Below are 15,259 nucleotides of genomic sequence, written 5' to 3'. Positions count from 1 at the left end.
CCAAAGTGTGTACTTGTAACCAGTCTGTTCTCATTTATACAAACAAATTTCAAAAGGACATAAACAGTACGTGGCTTGGAAGGAAAGAAGCAGTGGAATCCACTGCAGTTAAAAAAAAAAAAAAAAGTTCAATGAAAATAGATCCTAATGCATATGCTGGAAATACAAATTTATAACACAAAAAATCATAGCCATATTTATCGCTTGTGTAATTCCAAAGTCACTGCACAGAAACAAAGAATATTATATGTTTAAATATATACTCCATATAAAAGCATATACATTGTGTATACGTATATACTCACAAGGGCCAACACACACAGAGGTGCATTTATATATAAATCCCAAATGCTGGGAAGACACAATTGTGGCAATGCCGCATTCCTGGCTCCAAAGGAAGAAACCTTAACAGCCTTCCCTTTTCCATCAACCACAGCTATTTAAAACACTGTGATACACTTCCTTTTCCTGTCGTGCTTCCACCCATTTAGGAACACTGTCTGTCTTCAAATAGGTACCGCTTTATGTTTTGCCTTGTTAGTAACTGCAGCTTTAAAAACAGCAAGTGCTAGGCAGTAAAATTTCACAAAGTTCATGCAATATCTTCACCAGAAATTGTTTTACCATACTGTAACCATTCCTTAAAGTAGCTCTAAAGGGTAAAAATAGGATTTTTTGCTCCCATATAATTTATGTAAGAGTCATCCAGAAGGAATGAGTTTTCTTAAACACAGAAGGCTTTCAGAAAAATAGTAGACACAATGTTCTCTTTGTATGAAGCTCTGAGAATTTGAATTGTAAGATTTCCCAAGCCTGAAAAAAAAAAAGGGAGAGGTAGTAAACCCCAAACCAGGACATTCTCTTTCAAACGCTTGGAAGGGATTTGATCCGAACGAGTTCTAAGCAAAAACAAAATATGAGGCAGACTGAAGTCCTTGTTCTCTCAAATAATCAGATAGCCATTCTTTTATCAAACTTGAGAACTGAGTGGTTTGCAAGGTGTGGGAAGATTAGCACAGCAACTCTCTAAATTACAAAATACAGCTTGAGGTTTTAGTGACTTCACGGATACAGCTTAAAGGAGGGATGGATACTGGAGCTGTTCAGAAGCCACTCCAGCCAGGCGCAGGGAGAGTCCAAAGAGAGGTTAGGGCTCCCACAACGCACTAAGGAGGCACCTTCCCATCCTGTCTCAGCACAAGCCCTCCTTTCCTAGTTTATCCTCCTCCTTGTAGTTTGTCAAGGAATTTACCCAAAACTCAAGCCACCCTCTTTCCTTGCAAATCAGTTCCCAACAGGAAGTGTGTAGGGCACAACACAGGGAAAGAGCTTGAAAGCCACTATAGGTGTCTTCCGCTCATTTACAGATGATAGACCATACCACATTTCATGGTAAAGCCAAGTCGGGGAGGGGGGCAAAAACCTTTCAGGTTCAACTTTTCCTCAGAAAAGTGGACACCACCACATTTTTTCCATTTGTCTGTTACCACGGACATCCTGAAAAAATGTCTGACATTTCCTTCACTATTAAGGGATGACCCACTTGACTAGTTATAAAAAAAGCAACTAAGACATAAAATCAAAGCCTGGAATTAAAAAAAAAAAAAAAAAGTAAGGGCAGGAACAAGCAAGCAAAGAATCTGAGGAACCAAAAAGGAACTTTTCAATGCACAGACATTTGTCATTCCCAAAATGAACATGGGAAGTGCTGCATTTCATTTAAAACATAAAGCACCATATCCTCTACTCTCCGTTATAATTATGCTTAATTGTCAGGATAATTTTGGTATTGTTAACACAAGTGTTCCTTAGATGAAGAGCTCTATCTGGATACAGACTATGCAGGAGTAAATGGCAATACATATCCAGCTAAAATATTAGCAGTTTTCTTCCAGAAATCAAATTATTTCTGGAAGCAAACATAATTTTGCCTTCTAGGTTTTATTTTTGTGTTGTATTTAGTCTGTTTGACAACTCTTACGTATTGCATAACGAGGTTAATACTAAAAACATCTGAGCATGGGTAGGTAGGTGACTTTTCACTACCTAATTTAAAATACATCAGTAAACTGCATCCACTTTCTCTAAAGGACGCTAATGGGACACAGACACTAACAAACAAGTATTATATGACTTGAAAAAGTTAAGATTATCATGCAAGTAGGGAAAAAATGTTGTTAGTCAATTATTCTTTTAAAATGTTCAAGCTAACAAAATCCAAAATATTGGGAAAGGTCATGACATATTACTCAATTGGACATCTAGGCGCTATTTTTTCTAGACAAGTAGAGAGAGAAAATTAGAGAAATGATAGAGTAAAATACTCTATTGTTATGCTAATGCAACATAAAGTATAGTGCTGGATGGTTTACAGTGGTATAGCAGCATGCTTTTGTTACGAAAAATATAAGGAAAATTGATTTTTCTTCATAATATGGAAACTGTTCAGCACCTCAGGTTCATGAAGTACACTAAAGCTGGCTGATTAACTGGAGCGTAGGCGTGATTTCTCTAACCACAGGCATGGAGTTCAAGATGATTAAGCTCAACTTTTTGCAATTGTACCTCTACAAGTTAAATAATCCCAATACTAAAAGTAAAAAATCTCAATGAAGAAGTATTTAGTGACGGAAAAAAGAAGCAGCTTTCGATCTGATTTGCAGCCCAGCCCCCCTTGGGCAGTCTGTCAACACTCCCTTTAGGTCACAAGAAACGTTTCGCAGGGAGCCTGGACAGCGCTCACCTCGCCAGAGCGAGCGCAGAGGGACGCGCCAAAGGCTCTCCCCAGGCACCCCGAAGCAACTTTGGGGAACCCATACACCTCCGCTAGGAAAGAGCTTTAAGGTCCTCTAAAAAGGCAGCGGCCCCAGTTCCGTTACCGAGGGCCGCGGGCCAGCCCCGCCGCGGCCCCCCAACCGCCACCTCCCGCCTCCAGCCGGCGGGGCGGGGCGGGGCGGGGCACGCGCCCGCCCACCAACGGCCGCACGCAGGCCGCGGCGCGAGTGCGCCTGCGCAGCCCCGTCCGGCGGAGCAGCGCCCCGGTGCGCGCCGCCGGGCCGGGCCGCCCTCGTGGCCGCCCCGCCAGGTCACGTGGCCCCGGGCGCGGGTGGCGGTTGGGATGGCGGAGGCCGGCGGCGCCGTGCCCGGGCTGCGGCCGCGGCTGGCGGCGCTGGGCCGGCGGCTGGCGGCGCTGCGGGCAGCGGGAGGCGACGGCGACGGTGAGGGGCCGCAAGGGGCGGGGGCCGAGCGGGCCCTGCGTGGTGTTCCCGCCGGCCCGCTGCGCCCTCTGGTGCCCTCGTGCTGCGCGGCATCCCTCGTCGCGCCCCTGCTGCGGGGAGCGCCGGCGGCCCCGTCCCCGGGAGGCTGCGGAGGGCCGCGCTTTCCCCCCCCCAGGGAAAGAGCCTTGTCCCCGGAGCAACGCCTCAGGTGCTCTCTGCGGGTCTCCCTGCGGAGGCTGAGCCTTGAGACTCTTCTCTGCAGCAGCCTGGTTGAGGCCTAACATTTACAGCTGCATAAGAACAAGCAGCGTTTTTACTTTATGATTTCTTTGCAAGTGTAGTGTTTGGAGTGATTTTTTGAGGCATCAGACCATAGCTGTTAATGCCGTGAATTTGGTCACGAGAGCAGTCGTCGTAACAGGGCGAAGTGCCAGTTTAAGTACTTTATTATTCAGCTCTATTGTAGGTATCACAAGGACGAATAAAAGCATATGAAATGAAAAGGGGGAGCAAGCACGGCTGTTGCTGGATGCTCTTCAGTGCTAAGAAAGCCTTGTATTCTTCCTTCAGATGCTTTCTTAGTAAAGGGCTCTGCTACTCTGGAGAGACTGAAGGACCTCTGTAAAGAAGAGAAAGAAAAAACATATCCTTCCAAGCTTTTGCAGCTTTATACACAGGTAGTATATTTAAAGCATTTGGTGCACCGCTTTTAGAAGATTGACTGTGTAGGGTATAGGAGCAGGTAGGGTGTAGAAAAGAGGATATAACTGAAAAATATCTCTACACTTACTTGTTAGTGTGTGCAGTGATTACAGAACTTTCCCAAAGTATAGGCCCGATTTTTTTCTAGACTAGAAAGTAACCGAGAGTTGATAATAATTGTACAAGTATTGTGAGCATAAAAAAGGGTTTTGAGTTTGCTTATTGTGAACAGTCTAACAATGTTGTAGCTTGTAACACTGTTGAAAATTAAATGTTAAAAATTATCTTTAAACTTGTAATATTTTGTAAACTATAACAAGTTTGTATGTATGCCACCAGCTGCTTATTTTGTTGGCAGTTTTTTACTTATGTTACTTATTTTTACTTATTTTATTTTTTTTACATCGTGCATCTTCCTATTTTCATAGGCTGTCCTAGATATTACGTATTTTGAGGAAAACCAGCTTGTGGATGAAGATTTTCCAGAAGATTATTCCTTACGAAAAGTTAAAGAACTTATTTGTATTCTTTCAGAACCAGAAGACCTAGTGAAAGAATGCAACGTAAATGAAGAAGTGAGTACTAACATTATTCAGTCAGAGAATTAATTATTCTATTATTTAAAAATCAAAAATCTAAAACAGGATAGCGGCACTTACATTTCTGATGAGCAAAATTTGAGGTCTTTTGAAAAAATTCCAAGTCTTATTTGTATTTAAGCAGTGATTCCCAAATCATTGCCCATAAATAATTTTTCAGATAACTTAACGGGATGCTCAGAATTTTTCCTGCTAACGTTTCAAGATTCCAGATGATTTCTGCTGTTTAAATCCAAAGTATTAGGCTTGTGTCTGTGACCATCACTTTTAAGTATATCTTCTGAAGTTAAGGGGTTGAAACAACACCGTTTGCATGTGTCAGTGTGCGTATGTGTAGTTCACATGGTTACTTTTGGCTTAGCACGTTTTACTGGGATTTATTTCAGTGCACCAGCATCCTTGGCACAGAGTTAATCGAATGTCTTTACTGGAGAAAAGGAGCCCTGCTTTACATGTATTGTCACACTGTAAAAGAAAGGAGTGACTGGCTAAGGAAAAATATCGACTTATTTGAAAAGGTAAAAGAGGCTTTAAAAAAAAAAAAAAAGGTCATCTCCTGAGTGTGTAAATGTCCATAAATACACTTTTGAAGTATGACATTTTCTTTTAAAGAACAGCTTTTTCTTTTTTTTTCTTTTAAATAACTGCTTGCAGACTTCGTATCTAGAAGCATTTCTGGCTGTCTTTAAATGGCTCAGAATTTGTGTAGGTTTTTTTCTCTCTCCCTCTCTCTCTCTTTTTTTTTTTTTTTTTTTAAATTTTAATCAGTGCCTTAATGATGGAGTCCATTACTTGATGAAGATGCTTAGCTTTAGATGCCCTCTCCAACTGGATGAAGATGTCTCATTTCAGGATAAAGATACTGCTAGATTACTCAGTGAAGGTAAAAAAAAAAATTTACAAAATGCCCCAATAACTGCCCCATTTTATAGAACCCTTCATTGTGTATTTTTGTTGTATCGGGTTGGACTTCATTGGTACTAAAAAACTAACATTTTAGAACAAAAAATAATTGTGAGAGATTAGCAAGCAGTAGTATTTTCCTGCCCTTCTAACTCTCCTTTCTTGTGACTCACAGATTTTAGGAGGTGGTAATGTTCATTTTCTCTGTGTTTGTAAGTCCATCTGAGAAGATGAACAACTGAAGCTGTTTGTGTTTCATGCACAACGTGCATGTTTTAAAACTATCCAGTTTTCAGTTGACAAATCTGAAAAGCATAAATAAGACTGTAGAGGGTGCTAAGTGTTCTCATGTTGGTCTAGATCTAGGGGAAAACAGGCATGATGAGTTACTGATTTCACACAGGTAGAAAGAGTACCTTTTTTAGAGTCACCAAAACTTGGTTATCACGCTTCAGTGTAGCTTTATGTACGTTGTATTACTATAGTGCGTTTCACCTGAGCATCTGAGGCCATGCCAGTGTAATGCAATTAGCGTCATGCAGTGGGAGTGGATTTTTAAAGTTAAACAGCTGGTGATGAGGTCCGTATTGTACGCTACCAAAACTTACTCTGGTCTGGTCCTGTGGAACGGATGCATACATGGGATGGAGCACTTTCTCATTTAGTTTCGCCTGGAAGGGACCAAGAAAGGCTGTTCCAACTCTGTTCCGCAATACAAAGCCAAGTGCAGTAGCTGATTTCGTAGGTTTATTTGGTAGGATTTTTTTTATTTTTATTTTTATTTTTGAAATGATCACGGACACTTACCATGTGGCTTTCTATTTAAATAGTAAAGCTGCTGCTGGTTAACCTGAGTTAAGCTGATGCTGAAATAGCATCTTCCATGAGGCCTAAAGTGTGGGAGGCATAGAAGTGTGCTAAAGTAAATATGCATAGTCATAGCTACACTTAATGGATTATAAAGAAATACAGAAATATAAATATACAAACAATTTTCAGCAAATATTTATATGTCAAGCTTAAAACTAAAGATTTTAACGTTGTGGAAAGGCAAAATGGATGGAATAACAAGCAAGGCCTTTGATTCAGGTTCTCGGCAGTATCGGTGCTCTAATGGTCGAAACTTGTTCTCTGGTATGCCTCTTTAATAGGAGGCATATACTGGCTTTTTGAAAAATTCTTGCTGTGTTACTGAAAAAGATTTTGAAGTGAACAAGTCACATGCTTGTTTAACAAAAGAAGAATAAAGTATTTGAGTTCTAAATTATCTTTTTGCAGGTGTATTTAGTGATACGCACTTACTGGCGATGATGTACAGTGGAGAAATGTGCTACTGGGGACTGAAACACTGCAGAGAAAGGGGAAGTGGAGAAGGGAAGCAAGAAAGGTGCGAGACGACAGATCCAGCGTCTAGTAGTGACCCATGCTGCGGATCACAGAGTGCATCACTGGGTTTCCGAGCAGCAGGCAAAAACATATTAACGAAATATGTGGCGGTATGCGAAGGACCTTTAAAAGGACAAGGGTGGAACACGACAAGTGCAAGGCAAATGCTGTGTTACTTCAGGAAATCCCACAGCTAGAGTTGCTGCTGTTGCGCTCTTCGGGGAGCTCGCTGCCTGGGGCTCGCACCTAGGGAGGCGGTCTGCACGGAAGTGAGGCAAAACACTACTAGCTGTCTGACTGTACTGGTCAAAACGTATGCTCTGTTGTAAAGAGAGTGATGCCGAGACCGTCTGGAACATCGCTCCAATAAAACAGTGTTTTCAGAACAAGCGTTTAGTAAAGGTGGGGGCAGGCTCCCCGCCTCTGGAGCGGTGTCGGCGCGGCGGGGCCGAACCGGGCCGGGCCGGGCGCCGCCCTCGGCGCGGAGGCGGCGCCGGCGGCGGCGGCGGGCCGAGGCGCCATGGCGGAGGGCGGCCGGCTGGAGGCCGCCGTGCGCGGCCGGCTGCGCGGCCTGCGGGAGCGCTGGGCGTGGGGCGCCCGCGAGCGCGGCGCCGTCAGCGCGGGCGCGGAGGCGACGGCTGGGGCCGGGGCCGGGGCCGGGCAGGGCCCCCGCGGCGGCGGCGGCGGCGGGGGGGCCGCGGAGGAAGTGAGCGCCCTGCAGGCGCTGCCGGTGAGCGGGGCCCGGCGGCGGGGGGCGGGCGGGCGGGCGGGCGCGGGCTCGGCCGCTGACCCGGCGCTCTGCGTGTTTCAGATCGACGTGCAGCTGAACATCATGTCCTTCCTCTCGCCCCAAGACCTGTGCCGCTTGGGCAGCGCCAGCTCCTACTGGCGGGCGGCCGTGCGGGACCCGCTGCTGTGGAGGTGCTTCCTGCTGAGGGACCTGCCCTTGTGGGCGTCCGTGGACTGGAGGTCGCTGCCCGACGTGCAGGTCTTCCATCAGGTCTTTGCAGAAGACAGTGGTAACACGCTGTACGACTACATGACCGTGTGAGTACCTTCGCGTCCTCTAGCAGGGCTTGCAGCCGCTCGACGGCAGAAGTAGTCACGCCACGGACAGCGTTCACGCGCGCACCGGTAAAGCTCTGCTGTCAGATGCTGCTGACGTTTTCATGTGGCCCGCTGTCTCAGATCCCTTGCTCGTTTTGTGAATATGATTTCCTGTTATGTGACAGTTTGGCCTGCTCTTTCCATCTGGAATTGAAGAAGAATGTAAAATCATGTTTTAAAAAAAAAACTTTTTGTAAATTGTATGCCAGCTATGCCACAGAAATACAGCCACCTCAGAAGCTGTGCGCGTTGTGCTGATCTTGTTGATGAAGATGTGTTCTCCACTCTCAGTTCAGAAGATAATTACTTATTCTATTAAAAGTTCTAAGTCTTTAAAATGTGGCAAATGAATCTTAGATTTTTTATGTCATATCTGGCAGACCTAGAAAAAAAATGAAATGTCACATTGTGCGCATTCAAAAACAACAGGTTGTCTTAGCTCTGATGGTCTAAAGACGTGAGACAAAGACCATGCTTTCAACTAGCGTAGTTGAAAAACATAGCAACACTCATAAAACATAGCAACATTCATAATATATGTGGATTACTTGAAATTTCTCTAAGTCAAGCAGATTATTTTGTGTGTGTGCGTGTGTGTTTAACTTCATTCAATGCCCTGAATTAATTCGCAGTATTAAAATTCTACATGCAATAAGAATTTCTGAAGGTGATTTATGAAACCATTGCTTCACAATAAACGCACTAACCTTGGCAATCTCTCTGTCACTCACCTCCATTTTACAGCCAGGGAAGAGGCACCCCAGAACTTGAAGTGCAAAATGTCCTTTAATTCTGAGCATTGGTCTCGTTAGGTCTGAATACTTCAGAGCACATCACATACTTGAAGCCACCCGTCACTGATTTCTGTTGTGCCTGTGAGCACTTAATATTTGTGCTGATATCAACTGAAACGTCTCAGGTGGGATACAGAGGAGCACAGCGTTAACGTTTTCTTGAAGTGATTTATCTAGCATCATGTGACCAGAAGCAAAGACTGAAGCCACTTCTCCCGGATGTCTGTCAGTCCCTTAACGTTACGTCTTTTTCTGTGATTGCTAAAGTCTCTTTGTGCTTCTGCATCAAATGAACACATGAGCTTCCAGACAGCACCCACCTCCTTTTACAGCAAGCGTACTTTATGCGTGAATGGGATAAGGTCCTTCTCGTAAAGAGTTGCCTTTTTTTATAATTAATAAACATAAAAGGGGTCCCATTAAGGGTGGACACACACTCAGCATTCTCATATGTTTTTATATTGTGTTTGACTGCTCAACTTTGGTGCTATTTTACCCATGTTGTGTGAGCTGGGGAGGGGTTGGGGGAAGTTTTTTTTTTTTTTTAAGGTAGAAAATCCATCATATGGAACTGTATTAAGGTCCAAAAATCAATATTTGGAACTTGGCAGGACTAATGCTTTTACCTGCTTTGTGCTGGTGATCTAAACCATCGATTTTTAGCTATTTGTTATTTTTGAGCTGTGCTTAAGTTGTTCTGGTAACACAGCATGAGAAGTTTGGGACCTAAGTTAATCGATGTTGTTTGATTAATGCCTCTTTTGTATTTTGTGTTTAATTTCTAGTTGCGTCTATTTTACACAGATATAAAAAAAGCTGTCCTCAGAGTCGAAGAAGTGTGAAATCAAGCCGTCCCCGGTATGGGGCTGTGACATCCTTTTTGCAATCACTGGTCACTCAGGCAGAACCTCGTTTTGCTATGTTTGGGCCGGGGTTGGAAGAGCTGGATGACTCTTTAGTGCAAAGGATGATGACTTGTCCAGAAATTCTACTAGTGGCTGGCCTACCCCAAAGACGAATTCATGGTAATGCTCTTCTTTCTGATTTTGGGGGTTTTAAAATTTTATAAAAAGATATATCGTATAAAACAAAAAAAAAAAGCTAGGGGAGAAATAGGAAAAAAAATGTTTTTTAATGCTCTCTTTGAAGCTCAATAATGTCATTGTAAAAAATTCTTTCTTCTGTATATATATAGTGAAAAGGATAAACACAATAACCATTTAGGATAAAGTTTTAGCTCCAGTGAATTTAATGGTTAAATTTGTACAGTGTCAGAGAGTCTAGATTTTGCTCATTGTATTTGTATTTTGATCCTAAATTCCATGACACACATGCTGTTGTAACGGGTAAGTGCAAGCATGACTTCCTTTAAGGAGTGCTTGCTACTACTTAGTGCTGCTATTACTTAGGGGTTAAGAATAAGCTTGTCTTTTTATACTGATCCTTTATCTGATTCAATATTCTGATATCAAGTGGGGGTAAACTTTCTTCATTTGAAAAGGGTTTGTAGGATCAGGTCAAGGAATTTTTTCAATATTTAGAAGGGATTTTAAAAAAAGCATAGTTCTGAACATCTGTAATTTTGCTTCAGTCCAAACCAGAGACAAAAACTTATGATTGTTTTTAACTAAGAATAACTGGTATTTATTTAAGCACAGCAGAAATGAAATAATTAAATTATATTTATAGGCAGTGGGAAAGTATGCCTTCTTTCCTGTTGTTTTCTTTTCTTTTTTATGTCCTTTTCAGTGCAGACTAGAGCTTTACTATGTCAGTTTAGGCTATCAGGTGCAAAGCAGCTCCTCTGTGACTTAAGTTTCTGTGTTCTAATACAAGTATCAAAACCCAAACAAACTGGGATCTATCATCTGGTTTTCTTTTATTTTTTATTTCTTTGTGAAATAGTAAGTATGCTTCCCCCTAAGAGCAACACCTCGGTTTAGATGGGTCTGTTTGACAGCCGCGGTAGAATTTTTGGCCTATCACTCAGCTGTGTTCAGTAACCAGATATTTGTAATCTCATATGGTCATTTTCTCCCTGTAGGGATTGGATCAGGAGTCAGTTTTCAGTTTAATAACAATCAAAAATTCAATATTCTGACATTATATTCAACTACCAGGTAAGATTTGTTCTCCGCAGAAAAAAAACAACAGTGCAGTTTTTCAATTATTTCATACTTTTTCTCATGGTTTCATGATGTCAGTTTTATGCTTTTATTGCATGCATGAATATCTCTTATAAACTGGAGCTTCAATGTTTCTGTCCCTTTCTCCAACCTCTAAATTTCCATGTGGAAGTAGTGAACCTTCTTCCCAAAACTGATGCGTAATAAATGTTTTGTGATAAATACATAACAGATGTTTCTTTACCTCTTGATATTCTGGCTGTTTCCCTTTTGAAACATTATATAAATTCATCCTGGGATGTATTTTAATGAGCATCTTGCAGACTGCTAACCATCTGTATGTGCACACTCGGGAAAAAAAAATGGAGGGAATGAAACTATTTTCCTGGCTTAGACCATTTTCCTGTCACTTTGCTGTGCTGGTGTCTCTGCCTGGACTCTGTTTTCTCATTTTCTATCTAAATTAACCTGGCTACTAAATGGCTATTATTTCAGCTATTAAATGGCTGAAATATTTTAATATCTTTCAGTGTGGAAAGGAGGAGAGCAAGGGCAGAGCAAGCTGTTGTTGTGAATAAGATGTTCTACCAAGACAGCAGCACAGTGGGGAATCAGCAAGCTGTGCACTACAATGTAATAGCTCAAGTTAAAAAGGTGTGCGAAGTAGTTGATGGATTCATCTACGTTGCTAATGCAGAAGCTCATAAAAGTAAGGGGTTTCTCTTTATTGAATGTGCTCATATTTTGTGAATGATTCAAATGTCGTAAAAGATCTGTGAAGAATATGGAATGCATCAAAATCCTCGTTCAAGTTGTTTCAAGGTATGCTTCCTTGGTGCTATTTTTTCCAGTGTCTTTTCGAGTTGAAGAGCTCCTCTCTCCTAGACCTAGCTCTCCCTCACCTTCCTGTAAGGGGTTGTGACCCTTTCTGTTACTGCCAGTACCATATGGCTGCTCTCTTAAGTCAGATCTGGGAAATGATCTGGGTTTAAAAAAACAGAACAAAAGGAAACCTGGGAGCAGGTAGGGCAGTGGATGGGGTAGAGTGGGTGGGAGAAGCAGCCTGAAATGTAGCAGTGGTGATGTAATAACCTGGAAACGGAGCCTGTACCGGGAACACTGCGGTGAAAGATGTAGCCAAGCCAAACTAGGATTGCCCTATAATAATAGCCTGAATAAGAGTAATCCAAACACCTGTTATGGTAGACTGTCTTTATATTCATCAGCTTTAAGTGGAGGGAAAGGGCTAGCTCAGGAAAGCAGGGAATAAAAAGAATGTGGGGGAATATACTGGCAAGAAAAATTTAGTCAGTAGGGAAGAGCTATTGACTGTGTAGTGTGTCAGTATTTCTTAATGGCCTATTGTGATTTTGATCTTGGAAAATGCTCTGATGTTACAGACTGGAATAGGTTGTCTGTGAATCTGTGGAGGTCTTTAAATAACAGCTAAGAATGACGTAAGTACAGCTGATCCAGCCTTGAGATAAGCAGAATTAGATAATTTGCCCATGCCACTTCCAGCCCTGTGTTTCCTTGCTTCTGTGAACTGAAATAATAAATATTTGAAAGTCAAGATAAAAGAAAAATATTCTGCTTGGGATTTGCATATATTTAATACTCATATATTGCAAATTGTTTCCTAGAGCATGATCGTGAAGAGGAGCTGGCCCATATTTTGGCAATGATTGATCCAGCTCTTGGGCCTCGAAACAGACCTCTGCTGGTGTTGTCTTGTATCTCTCATGTTGGTGTGAAAAGAATTCCTTGTGTTTACATGGCACATCAGTTGCAACTGAATCTACTTCGTCAGCCCTGGATGGTACTTGCTTTTAAACCTTTATTTTCCTTTTGTTTCCCTGCAGCTTAAATACAATGTAGGCTTACTGTAGTTCTTGAACTGTACGTATCTAAGTAAATGTATAGCTTTTAACACTATTATTTGAGCACTCCATATCCTAGAGATGAATTTAGCTTCTCTAATCTGTGCGATAAAGCATTATAACCTAGCATAACGTAGAAAAGCTAAGTGGCTTGCCGGGAACAGACAAGAAGCTTCACATGGAGCCAGAGTGGAAGGAAGGATGATATGCTGGTCTTGAAGAGGGTAAGAAGGCTTCAGTTAATTTGAATCTCAATTTCCTTGACCCAAGGCCTTAGGCACAAGGTAGGCTTTCCTGTCATTTTCAGGAGACTAGTTGTCTGCTGCTTGACATGATGTACAAGGTTTTTGACAAATCACAGTTTTTTGCCTGGCCTGTGAGGTCCTAGGCCCATTCTTTTATGCTTTTTGAGCACAATGTGTATCAGTGTGGCTCAGTAACGTATAAGTTTGTTTTAAATGGCATAGCATAGCTAAAGGATAATACTTGATCAAAAAAAAAAAAAAACCAACCAACCAAATTTAATTCTTTGTTTTCATACGGACAATGTTTACAAGCTTTTTTTCCTTAAAGTAGCATTGATAATAACCACTTCATAATATATTAGAAAATTTAAGAAGTAGTAATATGTCTTGAATTCTAAAGCTGACAGCATTTTTCCTCTAAGAATTATTATAAAAAGGATTTCAAGTATGCCATCATCTGTAAAGTAAATAAAGTGTTGCAGAATAGCTAGTGGAGGGCTTCGTATAAAATGTGCTATGATACCAAGAGTGCAAAGCTTTTCTAATGGCTCTCATAATTCGTTATTATTCGTACCTTACTCTAAGAAACCTGTCCTGTCAAGGTACCTAGAAACCAGTGATAAAAATTTAGATTTGACTTGAGTATTACTGACATAAGGATAGACATGGAGTGTTGACACAATATTGTTAGATCCGTTGCCTGTAATCTGTAATATAGTAGCTTATCTTATTTTTACAGGTGCAGGACACTGTAGCTGCTACTTTAGATGGACTGCTAAGTGGACTTGAGTGGCTCTTGGAAGAAGCAGACTGTAAAAATGCACAGTAATTAAACTTGCTTCGTTTTACTGTATAAAGACTTTAGCGTGTTGCAATTCAAATGAAGTGAGAATCTTGTCCTGACACGGCATTGTCAGATAAAAGATTTAAAAGACATGCGTATATTTGACTGCATATACTTTAATAATTAACATTCTTCCAACTGTTGACCTGAAGTAGAACTACAAGTAGGATTACCTGGATTCCAGCAGCTGGTGAAGAAGTGATTTTTTTGGAAGCTGTTGGGTTTTGTCCTCATTTAAGCTGAGGTGTTTACAATGCAATCTTTTCTCTGTACATCTTATAATCTAATCTGTTTTTGTAAAAATATACCTAGTACTAGGTTAATTTATCAGCACAGCACTATGGCAGATATCACTTCACATTTGCAACGTATATTCAGTGGAGATCTTGACATTGACAATTCCCAACCAAAGAAAAAACACTGTACCCTGTAGTGTGCTTTCAGCTCATCTTTTGTAGTAGGTTGATATAAAGGCAGTACTTCTTTAAAAATAATAAATTCCCCTATTTTTTTTTTTTCCGGAGCAATGCCTAGAGAAAAAATAGTACTTGAAGGAGAATTGTCAGCCCAGAGCAAAATCCTTGGAAACAAACCCAGCAAAATATCCTATATGAATCATTTATTTCTTGTTTGTCATCTTTATTAACCAACCACAAAAGACTTGAGCATCTTCTGCTTTCTGCTTCAGTGGAGTTATTAGTTTGAGCTGGACATGCTTCTATTATCGCAAACGAATGTTAGATAGAATCATAGGATTTTACAACATCTATCAAATGCATAGATCCCAAGGATCTGCTAGTTACTCAGATAGCTGTGGCATCTGCAGATGTGAAGCGTGCTTGGCTTGAGATTTTCTACACACAAGTATTTTTATAAAAAGGGAGACAACATTTTAGAGCTGGCATTATGTTTTCCATATTGATGCCTTTTGAGATAGTTCTGCTTCTAGTCTTCCACCTTTTTATTGTTTTTTCAGTTACTGGATGAACGCTCATAAACTTCCCTTGGCTTTTTTGTCTAAGCATATGTTTGTTTTCTTTTCCTGCGTCTCTCACTGTCTGTCTTCTGTCTTCTGCTTCATTTCTATGCATGGAAGTGCTATAGCTTCACAAACAATTGTTTCTTGGTGTCTAAATAAATTGAAGCGTGCTGTACATTCAGCTGTCATGTATGACTGTACAATGTAGCAGTAACTGCCCTCAATCTGATAAGTGTGTTTGATGCTTAACTGTTTTAGAAACATTCCATTTGGGAAGTCTCTTTTTTATAACAAAGTAGGAGGCCAGAGGTAGAATGTCTTTGCATTTTTTTCTTCTTTATCCACAATTAACTCAATTTTCTAGACTTTTTTTTCTTACTTCTAATCAGGGCATGTGGGAGTATTTCAAGGGAAAATCCATGGGAAACTGTGCTATGCGAATTCTGTGTTTTGTCCTTTTTTCATAAGTTATGTGT

General features: G+C 41.3%; 2 protein-coding genes across 3 annotated transcripts; both read left to right on the top strand.

Annotated features, from left to right (window-relative positions):
* Nucleotides 1–3,107: 3,107 nt before the first annotated feature.
* LOC138064371 (RAB7A-interacting MON1-CCZ1 complex subunit 1-like) lies at nt 3,108–7,142 on the top strand. Of its 2 annotated transcripts, XM_068926496.1 has the most exons (6): nt 3,108–3,218; nt 3,789–3,895; nt 4,349–4,495; nt 4,906–5,037; nt 5,288–5,402; nt 6,701–7,142. In XM_068926496.1, the coding sequence occupies exons 1-6, from the start codon at nt 3,119–3,121 to the stop codon at nt 7,003–7,005; spliced, it is 906 nt and encodes a 301-aa protein (XP_068782597.1). In that variant the 5' UTR covers nt 3,108–3,118; the 3' UTR covers nt 7,006–7,142. The 2 variants fall into 2 exon arrangements, with proteins under 2 accessions (XP_068782597.1, XP_068782598.1); XM_068926497.1 differs by lacking the exon at nt 4,906–5,037.
* A 186-nt stretch (nt 7,143–7,328) lies between these two features.
* On the top strand, nt 7,329–14,958 carry FBXO4 (F-box protein 4). Its single transcript, XM_068928787.1, has 7 exons — nt 7,329–7,538; nt 7,620–7,855; nt 9,514–9,734; nt 10,754–10,829; nt 11,366–11,544; nt 12,479–12,654; nt 13,700–14,958. The coding sequence occupies exons 1-7, from the start codon at nt 7,329–7,331 to the stop codon at nt 13,787–13,789; spliced, it is 1,188 nt and encodes a 395-aa protein (XP_068784888.1). The 3' UTR covers nt 13,790–14,958.
* Nucleotides 14,959–15,259: the final 301 nt, after the last annotated feature.

The sequence above is a fragment of the Struthio camelus genome, chromosome Z (genome assembly GCF_040807025.1).
Source record: "Struthio camelus isolate bStrCam1 chromosome Z, bStrCam1.hap1, whole genome shotgun sequence".
In the NCBI taxonomy this organism is placed as follows: Eukaryota; Metazoa; Chordata; class Aves; order Struthioniformes; family Struthionidae; genus Struthio; species Struthio camelus.
This window is presented reverse-complemented; position numbering and strand designations above follow the sequence as displayed.

Excerpts from the sequence above, each read along its gene's own strand:
- FBXO4 (XM_068928787.1), top strand. The coding sequence starts at position 7,329 with ATGGCGGAGGGCGGCCGGCTGGAGGCCGCCGTGCGCGGCCGGCTGCGC. Across the intron at positions 10,830-11,365 it reads ACATTATATTCAACTACCAG|TGTGGAAAGGAGGAGAGCAA; the intron begins GTAAGATTTGTT and ends AATATCTTTCAG. Across the intron at positions 11,545-12,478 it reads TAATGCAGAAGCTCATAAAA|AGCATGATCGTGAAGAGGAG; the intron begins GTAAGGGGTTTC and ends ATTGTTTCCTAG.
- LOC138064371 (XM_068926496.1), top strand. The coding sequence starts at position 3,119 with ATGGCGGAGGCCGGCGGCGCCGTGCCCGGGCTGCGGCCGCGGCTGGCG. Across the intron at positions 3,219-3,788 it reads AGCGGGAGGCGACGGCGACG|ATGCTTTCTTAGTAAAGGGC; the intron begins GTGAGGGGCCGC and ends TTCTTCCTTCAG. Across the intron at positions 4,496-4,905 it reads AATGCAACGTAAATGAAGAA|TGCACCAGCATCCTTGGCAC; the intron begins GTGAGTACTAAC and ends GATTTATTTCAG.